The sequence below is a fragment of the Chrysochloris asiatica genome, unplaced genomic scaffold (genome assembly GCF_000296735.1).
Source record: "Chrysochloris asiatica unplaced genomic scaffold, ChrAsi1.0 scaffold00271, whole genome shotgun sequence".
NCBI lineage: Eukaryota > Metazoa > Chordata > Mammalia > Afrosoricida > Chrysochloridae > Chrysochloris > Chrysochloris asiatica.
Window position 1 is genome coordinate 2481469 of NW_006408789.1, and position 18924 is coordinate 2500392.

General features: G+C 42.3%; 1 protein-coding gene across 1 annotated transcript in view; it reads right to left on the reverse strand.

Annotated features, from left to right (window-relative positions):
* The window catches only part of SYNE1 (spectrin repeat containing, nuclear envelope 1), a 554350-nt gene that overhangs the window by 136442 nt on the left and 398984 nt on the right, over positions 1 to 18924 (reverse strand). The window contains exons 103-110 of the mRNA XM_006874353.1: positions 15865 to 15984; positions 13406 to 13606; positions 9875 to 10048; positions 4694 to 4825; positions 3974 to 4170; positions 3006 to 3138; positions 2426 to 2608; positions 523 to 672 (exon numbers count right to left, since the gene is read on the reverse strand). Coding sequence (XP_006874415.1) covers positions 523 to 672; positions 2426 to 2608; positions 3006 to 3138; positions 3974 to 4170; positions 4694 to 4825; positions 9875 to 10048; positions 13406 to 13606; positions 15865 to 15984 — 1290 coding nt within the window. The remainder of the gene's footprint in view (positions 1 to 522; positions 673 to 2425; positions 2609 to 3005; positions 3139 to 3973; positions 4171 to 4693; positions 4826 to 9874; positions 10049 to 13405; positions 13607 to 15864; positions 15985 to 18924) is intronic.

The window sequence follows — 18924 nt, forward strand, 5'->3', positions numbered from 1 at the left end:
ATTCCAACCCATAGCAAACCTGTATAGGGTTTCCAAGGAGCAGCTGGTGAACCTGAACCGCCAACCTTGCAGTTCAAATAGCTTTGAAGTCTGGTGTATTAACCTACAGGCCATGCCAGGACTCCATGTAGTAGTTACTAGTTAAGCGCTATCGAGTCGGTTCCGACCCATAGCCACCCTGTACAGGGTTCTGAGGAACAGCTGGTGAGCTTGAACAGCTGACTTTGCGGTTCTAACTGACTTTGGAGTCTAGCACACTGACCCACAGAGCCATACCAGGACTCCTTATAGACGGTCACTATGAGTTGGAACTGACTCGACAACACTCAACAACCAAGAAGAGATGCAGTTTTCTTGTCTCTGAACTTACATCCAGTCACTAGGTTTGGAACATAAACTCCAAGATCTGGTATCCATGATTAAAGATTTAAGGTTGTTTCAAATAAAATGATTAAAAAAAAAACCTTAAAGATTTAAGGTTGTTTCAAATAAAATGATTAAAAAATCATAATGTTTACTGACCTTGTACTTCTGGAGGTATTCATGAATTGCTTTGTAACCTATGGCATTCTTGATATTCTCTTCATCCTCCTGAATGACACTTTCCATAAGAGAAATCCAACCCATGACTTCACTAATAGCATGGCGAGAAGGCAGCTTCTCCATTTGGAGCTATCCAAATAGGGACAGAATAAATCACAAATGTATTAAAATGCAAACCCAATTTCTGCTAGGATAAAACCCTACAGGAATTCCTACTCATGTACCAACAGAGATGACACCTCCCAAGAAAATTCTTGGATTGTAACCCTATACTCGATGTTTGCAATTAAATATCAGGCAAACATTGAATGCTAGTCATCATTTGATATCCAATACTATAAACATTGTAACAACATTAACTAATTAATCAAAACACCAGTGAGAAGAAAATATTATTCTTATTTCACAACTAGCTTTATGCGTTAGAAAAAAAGAAGCTTTCACTACCAAACATTCAACAGATGTATTTTATTAATTATCTTGTCAAATCTCTATGTATTATGATTCAGGAATGTGAAACGAAGAAAGAAAAACACCACACTATGAGCTGTCGTCTTCTAGATTTTTGGCATTCCGATATTTACTCCTGAAGCCATAGCCAATTTCCTTAGTCTTTAAAGAAAATATACTTAGAAATTTGAATCTTACTTTATATACTAAATATTGATGCAGATACTATTACGGATAGGAGTCCTGGTGTGGTGCTGTAGGATAAGCACTGGACTTCAAGGTCATTTTGAAACGTAAGGTCAGCAGTTCAAAATCACCAGTCACTCCTCGGAACAGGGTCACTATGAGTCAGAACCCACTGACGGCATTTAACAACAACAATAATAATATTACAAGTAAGTATCTGTATACATTTAATATATCTATAGATCAATTTCTAAGAAGCGCTCAAGGGGAGAGAGATAGAAGTCTGTGCCTTCTAGCATTGCACAGCTGAAGATCTGAAAGGATCCACCATACATACTAAACAACAGCCATCGTTCCTTGTATAAAGGGATGAATGTTAAAGAGAGAGAAAGATATAGTATCCAGGCCTTCAGGGGAGGGAGGCAGACAAGGGAGTTTCAAACAGTTCATTGAAAAACTGAATGAAAAACAATGCAATTTTTTCGTGAACTCCTTGAAGTTCCTCATATTTCCACACAACAGGAGTGCTGACTTTTTTGAATGCCTGTTGCTTGATGGTTAGTAAGATCATCCAAATCGAAACCAAGCCAACTGCCAGCAACTCACTTCTGATCCACAGAGACCCTAGAGGACACAGAACTGCTCCTTAGGGTTTCTGAGACTAAATCTTTATGGGAGCTGACTGCCTCATCTTTTTCCCCCAGAGTTGCTGGTGGGTTTGAACCGCTGATCTTTTGGTTAGCAGTCCAACATTTAACCCACCATGCTGCCAGAACTCTTTCAGGTAAGATGCTGCTGTCGTTGTTAAGTACCATTGAATTTGTAGTACCATTTATAGGGTTTCTGAGGGACAGCTGGTGAGTTTAATGGTAGGTCTTTTTAATATATTACGCTCTTAAATCTTCCTCTCAAATTATGAGGAATGGATAATTACTTCCATTTTGCTCATGAGGAAAGTAGGAGTTTAAACAAGAACAGATCAGGATCACAACATATGCACATGCGTGCTTGCATACACACACATCTGATATATGACAAAAGAGCCCATGAACCCAAAGAAAGGCCATCTGAGCTGGATTTCATGGAACACTCCTATTTACTATGCAATTCAAAGGAAGCGAGAAAGCATGACGAATGTCCAAGGTAAAGCTGATTTAAATTGTGAGCCAAAAGTAGATTAACATAATTTCTAGTTAATAGGGTTTTAATCAATTGTTAGTAACTAATCCCACAATTCCTTCTCTACCTGGTGGAGCTTTTCCTGTACAGCAGGAATCTGTGTCAACAGTTCGGTCCACTGGTTATCAATGTGGGACAGCTCGGACCGCAGGGCAGCTGTGTCCACTTTCTTCAATCGGAGAAGCTGATTTCCAGTACTCAAAACGGATGATTTCAGGGAGGACTTGGCATCCACTTCTTTAGAAAACTCCTAAATGAAGCAGCAATGCTCAAATCAGGATTAAACAACCAGACCTTTCACTTAAGGAAGGAGACAAAAGTTACTGCATGAAATGACTGTTTCACCAACTCAAGGGGGAGTTACACTGAATGCAGTCGAGAGACTCAATACAATATCCTAAAATGTGTCCTTGAAGGAAAACCAACTATGAAGCTGCCACTTAAAATTTACTTCAAAGAGGAAATGTGGAACAGCTGAGCACTGTTATTTTGAATTTGAATTCTTAATTGAACACACATAGAAAGCTCTCATTGGCAAATTCTTCACCGGTTACTTTTAGTAAGCCTGTCTTTTCACCGTCACACAGATTAGGGACTTACCTTAAAAAAATAAAACATAATTGAACGCTTGAGGTTCTGACGCTTACCAGGAAAGCGTTCAGATGGTCACGGACCATTTCCAGTTCTTGTGGGACTGTAACAGATTGCTGGGACCAAAATTCGAGCCTGTCTTTTGCAGATTGCAACCAGTGAATTAGAGCTGCAGATTCACTCTTATATCTGTAGGGATATTAATGAGTCTGTTAACTAAGTAGTCCATCCTTGCTAACCCACACCATTCATTAACACCAATGATTTTAAAACAGGAGACAAGATACACTTAGGAGGCATATGGGGTAACACTCAGAAATTCTCTTCTTTTAACAGTTACATCTTAATTAAGTCAGTCTCTCTGGGTTTTACATTGATTATTTCTAAACTGAAATCTTTAAAAAATATATTTCTCCTATTCCTTTACATTAAAGTGATTTTGAAAAAAAAATTGAATAGTCCTAAAAGTTCTTTGCAATAAAAATGGCATAGAAACAGTGTTTTGGTGTGTAGACACCAACCCTCCACTTTTCTTGACTACTTCCTGTTGCTCTTAGGAGTCCTGATCTTCTCAATACATGCTTTCACATGCAGTTGATAGGCAAGGAGCCCTGGTGGCATAGCCTTAAGTGCCTGGCTGCTAGTCAAAAGGTTAGGTGTCTGAATCTGCCCAAGAGCTCTGTAGGAGAATGGAGCTGACCATTTGAAAGCCATAATGATCATAGCCAAGAAAGCCCTCTGCACAGTTCTTGTCTGTCACTGAGAGCTGAGATCAACTCAATGGGTCCCCAACAAGGGCAACAACAACAGACCAGACAGAAACAGTTACACTGTCCACTGCTTCTCTGTCTACTTTTAATGACACGTTTACACAATAGTACAAGAATCCAGTTGGGGCTTTGTATTTTCCAAATGATGCAGCAAGTTCCTTGCAGGAACACCTGCTTTTCAAGTCTTGTACCTAATGATATTTAAGTCCTCTTTGGTGCAAATCTAAGAATGGCTCAATGGCTTCTGGCATTACCTGGTCCAGTGTTTCAATATGGTTTCCAATCTGTGAAGTTCCTTGGCCACTTTGGTGGTATTACTGAGCCATTGTTCTCCAAGGTGGTTGAGCTGGCCTTCCAGATTTGAGCAGCTAATGGACATCAGAAGTCGTTTGCCATCATCTAGCATCTGATACAGTTTGGGCTGGGACTCATTGAGGCTGCATTTTAAATGCTAGAACAATTCAGAATATTCAGTTAGAATTTTGTACAGTGCCATTTTTCTCCTTAAGATTATAGCTTCTCAACTGCCCAAGGTGTTAATCATTTTTCAAATTTAAACCATGTGCTTCTATGTAAGATTAAACACTCTCCGATCTTTTATCCAAGTATGTATTTCTTTTTCTCTTTTATTTATTTACTTATTTTATTTGGAAGAGTAGTAATATAAGGTACATTAAAAACTATCACATGATAATTGTTTCAATATTATTGCAATAATTAGCCTAAGATATGGAAAATGATTGGTGGAAGTTGAATTTCCAAAGAGTTCTCTTATTCAAGAAAGAAAGAAAAGATTTTTAATGTTTTGTTATAAAACAAGTACTCAAAATCTGTCTTCATTTGTGAGTTCCAAAATATCAACAACTCACAAAAATGTAAGCACTGAGTAAAACACATGGTCACAAGTTTGTTGAGACTCTGCTAAAACGGTTGAAAATGTAGTAGCTCTACCACCATGCTGACAACATGCTGACCTGGTAGAGCGCTATGCGGTCAGTGAGCCTGTCCTCACTCTCCTCCACCAAGCCCACGCTCGGGAGACTGCTCTCCACGACTTCCAGCTGTCTGCTGAGGTCCTGGTGGTCTTCCTCCAGCTGCGTCCATGTCTAGAAATCCAACATGAGAATGTGAGCTCAAATATCCTTACCGATGTGCAGTTTGCATGTCATAGATTCTCTTTAAACTTCGTAGGAACTGTTTGTGTCTGGGGACTTCCTTTGAGAAGTCAAAGATGGCTTTGATGGACGTGAGGAAACAGTGACCCCGAGAACACTGTGAGAGAACACTGATGTCTGCAGCTACCTAGCTACCAGAACATGTTGTTGTTAAGTGCCGTCGAGTTGGTTCCAAGCCCCAGCAACCCTGTACAGAGTTTCCTAGGAGTGGCTGGTGAGCTTGAACTGCCGACTTTGCGGTCCAGTGCATTAACCCACAGCGCCACACCAGGACGCCTGAACGTGGGTGTCACTAAACATCTCTGAATTTCATTGCCAACACTTTCCTTTGAAATATGAGATAATCTCTCCCCTGAGCACTATGCTTTTTGAAAGAACTATCTATATGGGGGTAAACTGACAAGGAAGCTTGGGGGCCAGTGGACTTACAGTCAAGGCCACACTGGGTTGGATATGCAGGAATCCTTAAGTTGGTGGGGGTGTTGACAATTTTCAATAACTAAAATGCAGAAGAAATTGTTGTATAAAGGGAAGATACTATAACTATCTTATCCATGGTGACGATGAAATAGAATCACATTCACTGCACATCCCAAACACAGCGGGCATCTGGTCTACAGGTATCACCCAGTTTCCAAAAGTTTGCTTTATGACACGTTGCTTTTAAGAAAGACACATTTTAGTATCTCTTTGCCCTCCCTAAAAGACATCTGAAAGGGATTTTCACTTTCACACAGAAAAGGGAGAAAAGCAAAGCTAGTGTTCAGTGCTTGCTCTGAGGCAAATCGTTCAAAAGGCAGCATGCACTTGGAGTGGTGAGCGTGGCATCGCCAAGCTCCTTCCCTGGCAACCACACCATGCATAAGCTATTTCTTCTGTGTATTTATCCTGACGTTTCTTCTTTTACTGTACATTAATGCTATTTTAGGATTTATGTGTTTTGTTGGTATGATTCTGTAGGTTATTTTGGGGGTCTAGGAATGATTAAAAGTTTTCCATATATATTAATGGTGGTTGGTTTTTTATTTATGCCATTCTGGCTTATAAAAAGTTTATTTCTTTTTTGGGGGGGTGGGACTCTACTTTCACATAGTGGGGGAAGCCCGTACATTGGCTTTATTCTATCACTCAGGACTGATGGATGTAGGATCTAAATAAAAGATGGATGGGCATGCTTGCTTGCTTCATGGAGCAGGAGAAGTAAATACATCATCCTGTCAATGAAAACAAAGGCCTTTGAAAATATTCTACTAAGAGGAGAAACCCTAAATCACTTATTCCTAGATTCAGATTTTCCCCCCATCTCACCTGGACAATGTTTTCTAACAATACCGCTAGGGTCAGCAGGTTTTCAGTGTGTGTCTGTGATCATCTGAGTGTGCAGCTGGAATGATGACAGGACAGTACAGTGCAAACCAATGCTTCCAGCAGCGTATTTATCTCGAACCGACAGACTTAGTAGCATGTGAAATAGACAATAATCGCTGCCTGGTAACACTATTCTGCATGATACATGACCACAAGCATTTGTCAAAACCTACAAACCGTGCAGTGCACAAACAGTGAGTCCCACTGCCAACTGTGGACTTTAGTCAAGAATAGTAGATCCACTGTAGTGAATATAGCACACAAACGCAAGGCATGAATGATTAAGTGGAGCTGTGAGCAGATGAAGAGGGCTAGATGGGAGCTCTCTGCACTTCCTGAGCAATTTATCTGCATGCCTGAAACGGTTTTTAAAAATCATGTGCACACACTACTGAATAGTTTTCATTTTGTTTAGACGGGTCTGGTGAAAGGAGATGGGGATGGGATTCTTATGATTCAATAGTGAGTAATTATTATCACGACTAATTGCAGCTGTCTCAACTGTAAAGGAAGAAGTTTTGTAACAAAAACAGAGGAGTACTTAATCTTATAGTCCAGGAACAAAGGACCCTAGGACCATCAAGGGAGAAGAGCACAAGCAGAATGTGGGACCCTATCCAGAAATGGGGGCAGAGATGAGGACATAGAGAGAGGGAGCAGCTGAGGATTCTAGACTCATGTAAAGAGAAAGGCTGTATGCTGGGAGCCAGGAAGCAGGCTTGCAGAATGTGCCCTTTGGTTGTTTCTGTGTACATCCAAAAAAAAAAAAAAGAGAGAGAAAGAAAGAAAGAGAAGGCATAGACTTGAATGATGATGCACAGAGATTGTAGTCACTGCAATGAAACGATGAGTGTAAATCGATGTTCTCCCAAGTAAACTATCACTCAACTCACAATAAAAACTTATTTAAAAAGTAAATCACGAGTACCAAAGAATCCCAACATCGTTACCTTTGTGGAACTTAGAGTCTAGAGAGAAGAGATGCACAGTGAACAATAAACACAAAAGACCAGTAAGCTGCATGGTATCCTAGAAAGTGCTAGTGCCCTGGGCAGAAAAGAAAAGCCAAGAGAGGCAGAAGGTGTGCCCAGGCACGTTGCTGAGCTATGATTAAAGGAGTCCTTTGAGCGGGTCTCATTGAGAAACGCACATTTCAGGCCATGGAATCTGACAGACTAGGTTTTGATCCCTAATTCTGCCACCATTTAATCATGTGTCTTGGCAAGAAATGGCTCTGAACTTCAAGGTTGTCTGAAACAGACAGTCACATCACTATCATAGAGGTTACGGTGAAGATACAGGGATATCATCACCAACAACCTAGCCAGGGCACTGACCGCAAGGAAGAGCAGACATTCTTCAAAGGTTTCAAGTGTCAAAGAGAAATTCTCTACATAATCACAGTGCATTGGGGATGGCATGGCTGAGGGATTTGATGGGTTAGCTAGTTATGATATTATCGACCCATGGAAGAAAGGACTTAGAAAAATGTAAATATGACCTTTAGGCAAACTTGGTAGGGCTGGTAATGTCAGCAAGGGGAGGAAAGAAAGAGGAGAGGAAAACAAGAATGATAAAACAGGAAAAGTTTATGGCAAGTATACAGGAGCTCTGGTAGTGTAGTGGTTATGAATCAGGCTGCTAACCACAAGGTCAGCAGTTCAAAACTACCAGCTGTTCCATGGGAGAAAGATGAGACTTTCTGCTCCCGTAAAGATGTACAGTCTCGGAAACCCTGTACAGAGTCGTAGCTATGAGTAGAAACCGACTCCACGGCACATAACCATCATCACCATACTGAGGAAAAGACTACACAAAGGAGCCACTGGGCTGCTAACCACAAGTTTGGCGGTTCTAGCCCACCAGTTGCTCCACAGGAGAAAGATGAGGTTGTCTGCTCCTGTAAAGATTTACAGTGTTGGAAACCCCGCCCTGGGTTACTAAGAGTCAGAATCGGCTGGACGGCGGTGCATTTGGTATTAGGGTTTTGGAGACTGACACAGGCTTCGAGAATTTACCAGTATGCATCTTCTGAGCCCTCCCACACATTCAAGGCTACAGCCTTGTGCTGAAGTTGGAGCTGAAGCCAAAATAAACAGGTCAGACTATGAATACTTTCCGCTTTGTGGCCACAGTGTCTCTGCTGGAACGATTTCACTCCTCCAGTGTCATGTGAAAGCAGCCGTAGACAGTGCATCTAATGATAAACCTTTATGCTGTCGTTTGTTGTTATTAAGTGCTGTCGAGTAGACACCGACTCATGGCGACCCTATATAGGGTTTCCGAGGAGAGGCTGGTGAGCTTGAACCACTGATCCTGCAGTTACAGTCCAGTGCATTAACACACAGCACCACACCAGGACTCCATAAACCTTTATAGGTTCCATTAATACTTTATTTTCAAAACCAGGGAGTGGGCCACATTTGACCCATAGGCTAACCCTGTTCTCGAGTGTGTGCTTTTGCCATACACAACATCTTTCACGCTCATGATCCAGATGTTATGCACAGACTTAGCATACGGTAGACTGTTTCCTTCTCTACAAACTTTCCATACTGTATTCTGAGTATTCATGACACACTCAGTCAACACACTAGGCAATGTGATTTCTAAGGACAGGGTCATGGCCATACTGGTATTCGGGTTACCTGTGCCTTATATAGTGATATTGTCAAATGCTATTGAGTTGGCCACTATAGGGTGTATGAGGAACGGCTGATAGGTTTGAACCACTGACTCGAAGGTTAGCAGTCCAACGCTTACCCTACAGCGTGCCACACCAGGACTTTGGTTTGCCTGGCAAACTAGAGGCAGTTTGGTAGATGCTGAGTGAGTAAAAGTGTGGCAAGATGAGAAAGTGAATAAAGGGAAAAACGGATTTTCACAATTTCCTTTTGTGACAGGTCAGACCGTAAGTTAACAGCAGTCACCAAGATGAAATCATCACAAATTGTTCCTAAAGGGAGTCCTGTGTGGCACTGCGGGATGAATGCACTGGATGCAAAGTCAGTTTGAACTGCAAGGTCAATGGTTCAGCTCACAAGCTGCTCCTCAGAAACCCAGTGCAGGGTCACTATGAGCCGGAACCGACCTGACTGCATTTAACAACAACAATAGTTCCTAAATCTGAATCCAGATTTATCAACCTCAAGTTCGGAATTCTTTCTCTAATATTATCTGAATCCTTCATTTTCAACTTGCAGCATACAAACACACGGACCCGGGGGGCTGGCCTTTGGCTGAGGGACCCTAGTGACAGGTCTATTCTAAGAGCAGCTGCCTTCTATCCAGATCCAGGGATATAGTTCTATACTGTTCACACTCTGTATTAAGTTACCAGTCTGAATATCAACTCAAAGCCTCTCACTGCACCACCGGAAGTCAGTATTGATGGATCTGACTTGCACAAAGGTGTAGCATACATCTAGACACAGCATGAATTGTGTGGGTACAAAGGGAACTTCAGGAAGAACTCAGCTCTGTGGGGCAGGGAGCAGCCAGCTTCACACTGATAAGAGGCAAGCCACATGAGTAAACACATCCTCCTCCTCACAATCCGCTGTGCAGGACAGTGCCCATGGTAGGGTGGATGCCACATCAGAAGTCTCTCACCTCTAGGACGTACTCCAGTTCCACGCCCCTCTTGTGAGCCCGTTTCAGCACAGCAGATGCCTGAGCCATCACTTCTGCGTGGAACTGAGTTTCCTTCAGGCCCGCAAAGCTGATTATCTTTCTGAAGAGGGTTTCAGTCAAGATCATATGAGATTCCAGGCCTTGAAAGTATTCCTGCAAGTTTTCAAATAGAAAGAGGTCAGTGACTCATTTATCTACCACCTCATGGTTAAAAGTGCTTCAAGTGTCAACGCTGACAAAACCCAGCTAAGATAGGAGCCATTCTATTCCATTCCCATTCGCCTCTACCTCATCCCAGGAGCTCAACACTGCCTGCAGAGAAGGGGGCTCCAGTCTCCTGATGAGCCTCTTCCATGAAGTCCTGGTGTGGCACTGGGGGATATAAAGCACTGGACCACAAGGTCCGTTTGAACTACAAGGTTGGCAGCTCCTTAGAAACCCTATAGAGAGTTGCTATGAGTCAGAACCAACTCAACAGCACTTTAACAATAACAACATGAAGATCAGTACTCCTGGTGTGGTGCTATAGGGTCAGCACTGGACTGTGAACCACAAGGTCGTCAGTTCAAACCTACCAGCTGCTCCTCAGAAACCCTATACAAGAGTCACTATGAGTCAGAACTGACTTGATAGCACTTAATACAACAACAATCTCCCCACTCAAGTGTGCCCTACACTTCTTCTGTGCCACAGACACCCTGTCCCCAAAACAAAGCTTTTCACCAGTTACCAGTTGCTGAAAATCTCCACTGCTTCTTAAACACCTGGCCTGCTTTACTTTTCCAACTCGGTTTCCACCACATACACACTGGCCCCCCTCATCCCTTGTCCACATCAGCCCCCTTTGCCCCACCTCGGGCCTCTGCTCATCTTCTCCTCTTGAAATGTCATTTGACACATTCAGTGACTCTTCTTCTGGGCATTCTCTGTGCTGATTTCTCACTGCTAAGTCCTCTGGGCATGGACCAATAGGTACTGTTATTAGTGTCCCTCCTATTGGCCTACCCACAGCAGAACTGCAGTCCTTGGGTAACCCCACAGATGTTCCTGAAATGTTACTTTTTACTTGTGAAAGACCCCAGAGGACGAGGCTAGCGTTTTTCCCATGAGCAGTACCATGGAAAGAACGGAAGGACAGGGCATTTAGCGTCAATTGTGTACTTACCATGGACTGAGCATGCTCTAGACACTGCCTCCTGACTGATTCGTTACATCCTAGTGATGGGTCTATACAGTGGGCACTTCTGTTCGCCTTCTTATCCATGAGGCAAGGGAGTCACCCAGCTTAGTAACACCCTCACGGTCAGGAAGTAGAGGCAGAACATGGTTCAAACTCACCAGCTGCTCCTGGGAAACCCTACACAGGGTCACCATGAGTGGGCAATGACTTGACAGCACTTAACAACAACAACAACAACTGCAGTGTGGTGAAAGGAGCCGTGATGACTCAGATGGTTAAGTACTTGGCTGTTAACCCAAAGGTCTGTGGTTTGAACCCATTGATCGCTCCGTGGGAGGAAGATGTGGTAGTCTGCTCCTACCAAGATTCCCACCCACTGCTCTTGACTCCTAGTGACCGCTGGACAGAGTAGAAGTGCTCTGACGGATTTCCAAGGCTATAAATCTTTACGGAAGCAGAATGCAGGACACATCTTTCTCCCACAGAGCAGTGCAGGGTGTGCTCTTTCCTTTAGCAGCTGAATGTTTACTTATTGTGCTATGAGGTCTCCTTCCCTAGACTGAGAGTCTGGGAAATCTTACGGGGCAGTCCCACTCTGTCTTATTGGGTTGGTAAGGATCAGAATCAACTCAAAGGTGACAAGCCTTTCAGCTTTTTCATTGGATTTGTGTGGCTGTGGAGTTCCTCAGTGGTGCAGAGAGTCAACATACTTGACTGCTCAGCAGCAGGTTGGAGGTCCACGTCCAACCAAAGACAGCTCTGAAGAAAGACCTGGCGATCAATTTCTGTAAAACCAGATAGTGGTAACCCTATAGAGCAGAGCCCAGTTCTACTCTGACACACACAGGCTCACCATGCATTGGGGTCAACTCGACAGCAGCTGGGGTGGTCTTAGTGTGGTTGTATTTGTGATCCCGACTACACGACAGGTTGCTCTCTGAGAAAAATGATCTGGTCAGCATTTGGACTGTTGTTAACTGAGAATTATTGTATCACAGAATCTTAAATACGGTGGTTGGTCCTCTAGCCCAACATTCAGCCCAAGCTGAGTTTCATTTCAGCCCCTTCTTCAGCTGACAGACTCACAGGATTTCTCATGTCCAACACTGATATCTTTTCAGTGGCAGCCTGCTCCTCTAAGAGTTCTTCTTGTCTGAGTTTATTTCCTTGTTATTTATGTTCATTGATCCCAGTCTCCCCTCTGGGGTAACTCAGAATGATCTTTTATAGCTATGCTTGAAGACTTGAGGAAAACCAGCTGTGAACTTGAAAGCAACGTTTCCAAAGCCAAATGATAAGGCTTTTTTTAATAAACCATAAAGTCGTCAGTTTTGGAAAAAAACCTCTGAGGGAAAAAACACAACATGAAGTACTTTTTTTTTAAGTTCACCTTTATACGCCACCAGAGATTGACATAATGGCAGAATATGGATAGCCATCGCTAACCCAATTGTATTCAAGTTTTCCAGTTTTCCTCTAGGAAATTCCCATAGTCTGGGAGGTTGGGTTCCTGGAAGGAAAACTGCGCGTTCCAGAACCACTGCTAGTAGTAATTCAAGAGTGACTGTCTGTGTGTTACATCAGTATCTCTTTAGCAAGCAATTGTGTCCGGCCTGAGCTGGGTGGCGTCGTAGCGAGCACCATGAACCTGTCCAGGTGTGACTGTGCTGCAAGACACTGCCCAGAGAGACTCCAACACCAACCACAACTCCAAAGGGTATGTGCTTGAGGACAAATGACTGATGCTGCGACAGACACAGTGACACGGACAACAGGGAGAGAAGGCCCTGGCTGGGACAACTGAGAACACAGGCAACGCCCAGCACTCCATGAACAGACGGGTACAAAGACACAGAGGAAACTGCAAATTTCAGTACAGAACTGGGCTTCTTCGACACAAGTTACTGCATTTCCTTGACTGTAGCTTTTGAAAGGAGAAAGCCTGGCTAATCATAGTAAGGAACAGATGGTTCAAATGATAAGTAATGATGAAAATTACCAAATGACAGAAAAGCCCCCTTACAATTTCTCTGTGCTATTGAATGCTTGTGGGTTTGAAGATACTTTAACTGACCATTTTCAAGAGTGACATGTACAAGTTTACAAAAGATAAAGGGATATTGTTGTTGATGTTGTGTGTCTGTCAAGTGGGATCTGACTCTTAGTGACCCTGTGTAGGGTTTCCAAGGAGTGACTGGTGGGTTTGAACTGCCCACCTTGGGGTTAGCTGCCCAGTGTTTATGCTCCAGCACCACTTTTTAAAATATACACCAGCGAGTGAGAACATGCTGATATGTATTCACAAGTCTACTCCGTTTTTATTTTTTTACCTTGTGCTTGTTAAGTAGTTGTTGGACTTCCTCTTTGGAAGACACGATGATTTTCTGGTCTCCTGCCATCTTTTCTCGTCCAGTTTCCAGCAGGTCAGCCAGATCCTGAAGGGCCCTCTCATACTGACTCTTGAGTGCCAGATTCTGGTTCAGTCCACTGCGCCGGGAGCCGATGGTCACCATCAGTTCATCATACATGTCCTGGGAAACAAGGACAGCAACACTCACTCTGAGCCTGGGTCTGGCACCTCCCTCAAAGCATGGAACTGGCCCAGTGCCTCGACAAACTCAAGATGCTCCTTTGGTTGGCGGCCTACCTGAGCTGCTGGTCTCTCACAGGTGTCTTTACTTTGAAAACATCTTTTTAAAAGATAAGCTTAACATTCTAATATTCCAAAGGATCTGCCAAATTGTTGCCCAGAAATAGCACAGGAGGGAGATTTAACAACTGTCTGACTCAGGGTGTTGACAATTTACGATGAGATGTGGGGTTAGGATGTTGAAAAGCTGTCCATGTGGCTGAGAGAGATGTGCCAAGATCATGCCATTGAAATCTGCAGAATACTATCAAAGTTCACTATGAGTCGGAACCGACTCGATGGCACTTAACAACGACAATCAAAGTTTATATAATTCCACCACAATTGAACTGAACATCCCTACAGTTTTGTCTGTTTAACAATAATCAGACCTTGGACTATTATTCAAAAAAAGAGGAGTTTAATGTGAGTAGGAAGAGATTTGTAGGCTGAAAAAGGCACTGTTTTTGCCAAATGTGGTGAGTAAATAATTATTTTAACTGGAAAGACATTTTAGGAGATGATGATGCATGAAACACAAAATTTATTTGAGGCATAAGGATCTGATTAATGCATCATATTGGGTTGCAGCAGGTCAAGATGGTTCAATCTGGAGAAGTTCAACTTTAATGACTGTTTATAACTGTGACTTTTAACCCTGACACCTTCAGCCAAAGTACTGCTGGGAAAACATTTAAGAAGTACCTGATGGGAGCAGAGCAGGGGGCTCAATGCAGCATGAAGTGTCACATAAAGGAATGGTACAGTTAAAATGAAAATGTTCTTTTGTTTCTAAGAACTAGCTGATTTTCACAAAAGAAAAGCTTATTTTCTCAAAAATCTGTACTGGGCTTGTACTGTTACTGTTGTTGATGGCTGCTCGCAAGTCATTGTCAACTCATGGTGAGCAGAATTGCTCCCTAGGGTTTTCTTGGTGGTAATCTTTATGGGATTCTCCAGGTCTTTCTTCTGTGGGGCCACTGGGTGGGTTTTAACTGCCAACATGTTGAAAGGTTAGTTGTTCTTAAGTGTCATTGAGCTGGTTCTGACTCATAGCGACCATTTATAGGTTTCTGTGCATTAACTGGTGGGTTTGAACTGGTGACCTTATGGTGTTATACCAAGTAACCAATCACAAACTACTTAAGCCATCCACACTCCTAAATTCATACTACTCTTTTAATGGTTCTTCAGTAAGAGAAAAAAATGTTTTTTTGTGTGTGTGTGCACGCATTTGTCACTATACATATTTTTTCTTAATGTATCTGTGTTGCCTATCCGATACTAACTTTTCCTAAAACAATATCTCAGCATCTTCCTCTCATCCAAATATTGGATCCCTGCCTAGTATCAGATCTAGAAAAGTGTACCCCAAGTGTAAATATCCACTAAGGAAAAATGTGGGGACATCTGTGAAATTTCAGCTAACTTCTACATTTAATTTTTGTTGTAGTTGCTGGTCTGGAATTCATACAATACTGTTTGTCCATTCAAACATATATAAAAGGTCAACTATAGTTTTTGAATACCTTATAAAAACCACTGTCTAAAAATTATTAGCTTAGAATTTTTTTCTTAGAACATTTTTTTTTATGAGGGATTGTACAAAACCTGGAAGATAGCTCTCTTTTTACTTTTCTAGGTAGGATCCATAATTATTCTATTTTCTAGACTAGAAAATCATCTACTACAACCATATCTCCATGCTTGTTGTTGTTATTAAGTGCTGTGGAGTCGGTTCCGATCCATAGCGACCCTATACAGGGTTTCTGAGGCTGTAGATCTTTACGGGAGCAGAACACCTCATCTTTCTCCCACGGAGCAGCTGGTAGTTTCGAACTGCTGGCCTTGCGGTTCGCAGCCCGACTCGTAACCACTATGCTACCAGAGCTCCTTATCTCCATGGTTAGCTACCAGAATAGTAATGAACAAAATGTCAGGAAAAGGTAAATCTTCAAAGCATAAAAATACAATTCATTTTTTGGCACTAAATATGGTAAAAGTTTCAGAACCTGTTCTAAGGGATACTTGGAAGAAAGGTGCAGAGCGAAATGACATGAATTCTACAGAGAAAACCAAGAAAACAGAGAAAGCAATTTCTTCTTGACTTCAAATTAGGAAATGCCACTCAAGCTGCACACTGTTGGTTGAAAATGATACCTGGAGTTTGGAGAGTTCTTGGAGGGAAGGCTGTTCAACCTGCAGCTTGTCACCTCGCTTCTTTAATGCAATGATTCCTGCATCCAATTCCTTCAGCCCCTCTTCGGCCTGTTGTAATGCCTAAGCAAATTTTATGACACATCATTAGAACACCCAGAACAATTTTCTCTGAAAAATTTGATAGCTTTGTCATTTCATTTGTTCCTCTTCCCTCCATGTAAAGCATTCTCAGTCACAGGAACAGACTCATTTTAATAAAATCTGTAAGCCATGCTCTTCGGTTCAGCAGGAAAGAATGGAAACACTTTACCATAAAGCAGAGATCAATGATCTAACGGTAAAGAGGCAGCTGAGAACTAGTGGCTTGAGAGAACAATGATTTTCTCAAACAAATACGGGAATTCGTGAATTGCAACATCTGAAAATGTAGCATGGCGCAGAATACAACTAGGAAAAGGCGTTTTCTAGGTGATCATGCTCTGGTTTCCCATAAAGAAGATGTGAGTGTCTTCAGAGACAGTTTCAACAAGGCAACAGAAAAATATACTAGAATGTGGTTGCTATTGTTGTTGAGAGCCGTCAAGTTGTTGCCAACTCTTAGCGGCCCTATATAGGGTTTACGAGGAACAGCTAGTGGCTTTAAGCCACCGACCTTGCAGTTAGCAGTCCAGTGCTTATCCTACAGCACCACTAAGTATGATTAGGGAATACTTACTCATTGTGAAAAATCATCTATCAATGAGTATTAACACATCTACTAGAGCTAAGCCCCACTCTACCCAGTGAGGGGGCTGTGGAAGCAGAGCAAGGTCTCATCCTGGTCTCCAAAGGGCTTATGATGTGGTTAGGAAACCAGGTAAACAGAGGCAAACAAAACAAGGATGAGCAGAATTAAGTGCATGCTGAACTTGATGATGAAAAGCATCCCTTTTGAAGGAGTTTGGAGATGGAAGCCACAAGTGATGCTGGCTTTGGGTCGAGAGTGACCTCAGTTGCGCTTGAGGGGATGAAAGTGTGTGGGCTCCAGATGGCAGAAGAAACTTACGCATCCAATTTCCTTTCTCCTGAAACTCCCCTCCAACCACAGCTGAGAGTGCTCATTTTTGTATGTGTTTTCCGCTACTATAAATCTACCAGGACAAGAAAATGGAAGGAAGACAACAGCAACAAAACTTTGGAATCTGGAAACCAGCGTTCATATGAATCGATTTTAGAAAGCTGCTAGAGCTTAACCCTGTGTTTACAGGGCAGTCACACTTCATAGGATCAAGAACTTTCAGACCACTGGATCAGGGGATGGGGTGGAAGAAGAAAGGCTATTGAGAAGCTGTTGAAAAGTCCTTAGGTCTCTAAACCTCCCTTCTTGCCCTATACTTCATCTTCCCTTCCCTGGGAAAAATCAGAAGTTATTTTACGGAGAAGTTAAAATCATCTTTGGACTGAGTAGCAACAGCCACAGTTGTGGGCTTGAGGACTTGACTGAAAACAGAGGAATGAATTGATCCAATACCACTGAATGCTGAATGCCAGACCTTTGCCCTTCACACAGAAAATACCTAAACATTAGATACAAGGATTCTCCAGTAAATGTCCCAGGCAGAGAGAGCACCCTTCACTACAAGTCCTAAGTTGTCAAACCCCATCCATACACAAAGTTCACATTCAGCTTTTTTGTTAATCCCCCAGTTCTAAATACGAGTAGACAACAAAGCATTTCTGTATAGCTGAGAAACACCTCTATTATATCCGATATAAATAAGGAAACAAGAAAAAGCAACATGGAGAAAAACATTCTACAGGAAAAATAAAACTTTGCCAAAAATGATTCTGAATATCTTCAGAGAGATTACAAAACATTAATGTACTCATTAACAAGGAAAGGACACCACCAAAAAAGGTCACTCCAAGAGTGAAGAAAGTCGTGATGCATGGAAGCCATTGGCCCACAGGAACATTAGTTTCCACACCTCTGAGACTAGAACTAGACGGATGGTGCCTGGATACCACCACCAACTGCTCTGGACAGAGTGGGAGAAAAATGTGGACCCACATTCCACATTCCAAAGTCCAGGTTTACTGGTCAGATGGAGAACAGCAGGATTCCTGAGACAGTGGTCCTCAGCCATCCTTCAGGTATGGAACTGAACGCACCTCCATGGCTCGATGTTCAGCTAAAAACTAGACAGTCCTCTAATGGGAACAATAATACAGGCAGGTATGCACACTAATCAACCAAGGATAAAGCTCAGAAGAAGGAATGGAAACAGGAAACACAGGAAGAAAGTTAGATAACGGATGTTACATTGTGAGGAGGGCACACAATGACATGAAACAAAATGTGTCTGAATTGTTGAACGCAAAACTGATCTGCTCTGTAACCCTTCACCCAACTCACAATAAAAAGGGGTTTTGTTTTTTTTTTTAAAAAAAGGGGATAATTTAGAGAATCAAAAAGAGTTCTTGTAAATTAAACACACAAGAGAAGACATAAACGCAGGAGAAGGGTTTGAAGTTGAAAGTGAGGCAAACTCTCAGGAAGTAGAGCTAAAGACAACAAGAGGAGAGGACCAGAACATTCAACATCTAAACCAGGAAGAGAGACAATTAAATGGAGGGAAAGAAGTGTAAAATAAATCATCAAGTTTCCCAGAAAGAAAAACTATGAGTTATCAAATTAAAAGGGCTATTGAAGCTTTCAGCACAAAAGGCAAAAACAGACTCTCTCAAAGGCTTATTATTGTAAAATTTCAGAATGGCGTGGCACTGCAGGACTGCAAGGTTGGTTTATACCACAAGGTAAGACGTTCAAACCCAGCAGCCACTCCTCAGAAACCCTACAAGGTCACTATGAGTTCAAACAGGTTTGATGGCACTTACCAACACAACACCATTGGGAATTAGAATGATTACCGATTTCTCAAGCCAACACTCTTGCTGTTGTTAAGAGTCGATGAGTCAGTTCTGACTCACAGTGACCCTGTACAGAGTTTCCAAGACTGGAGGAACAGAAAGCCTCATCTTTCTCCCATCAACACTAAAAGTTAGAAAGCAATGGGCAGA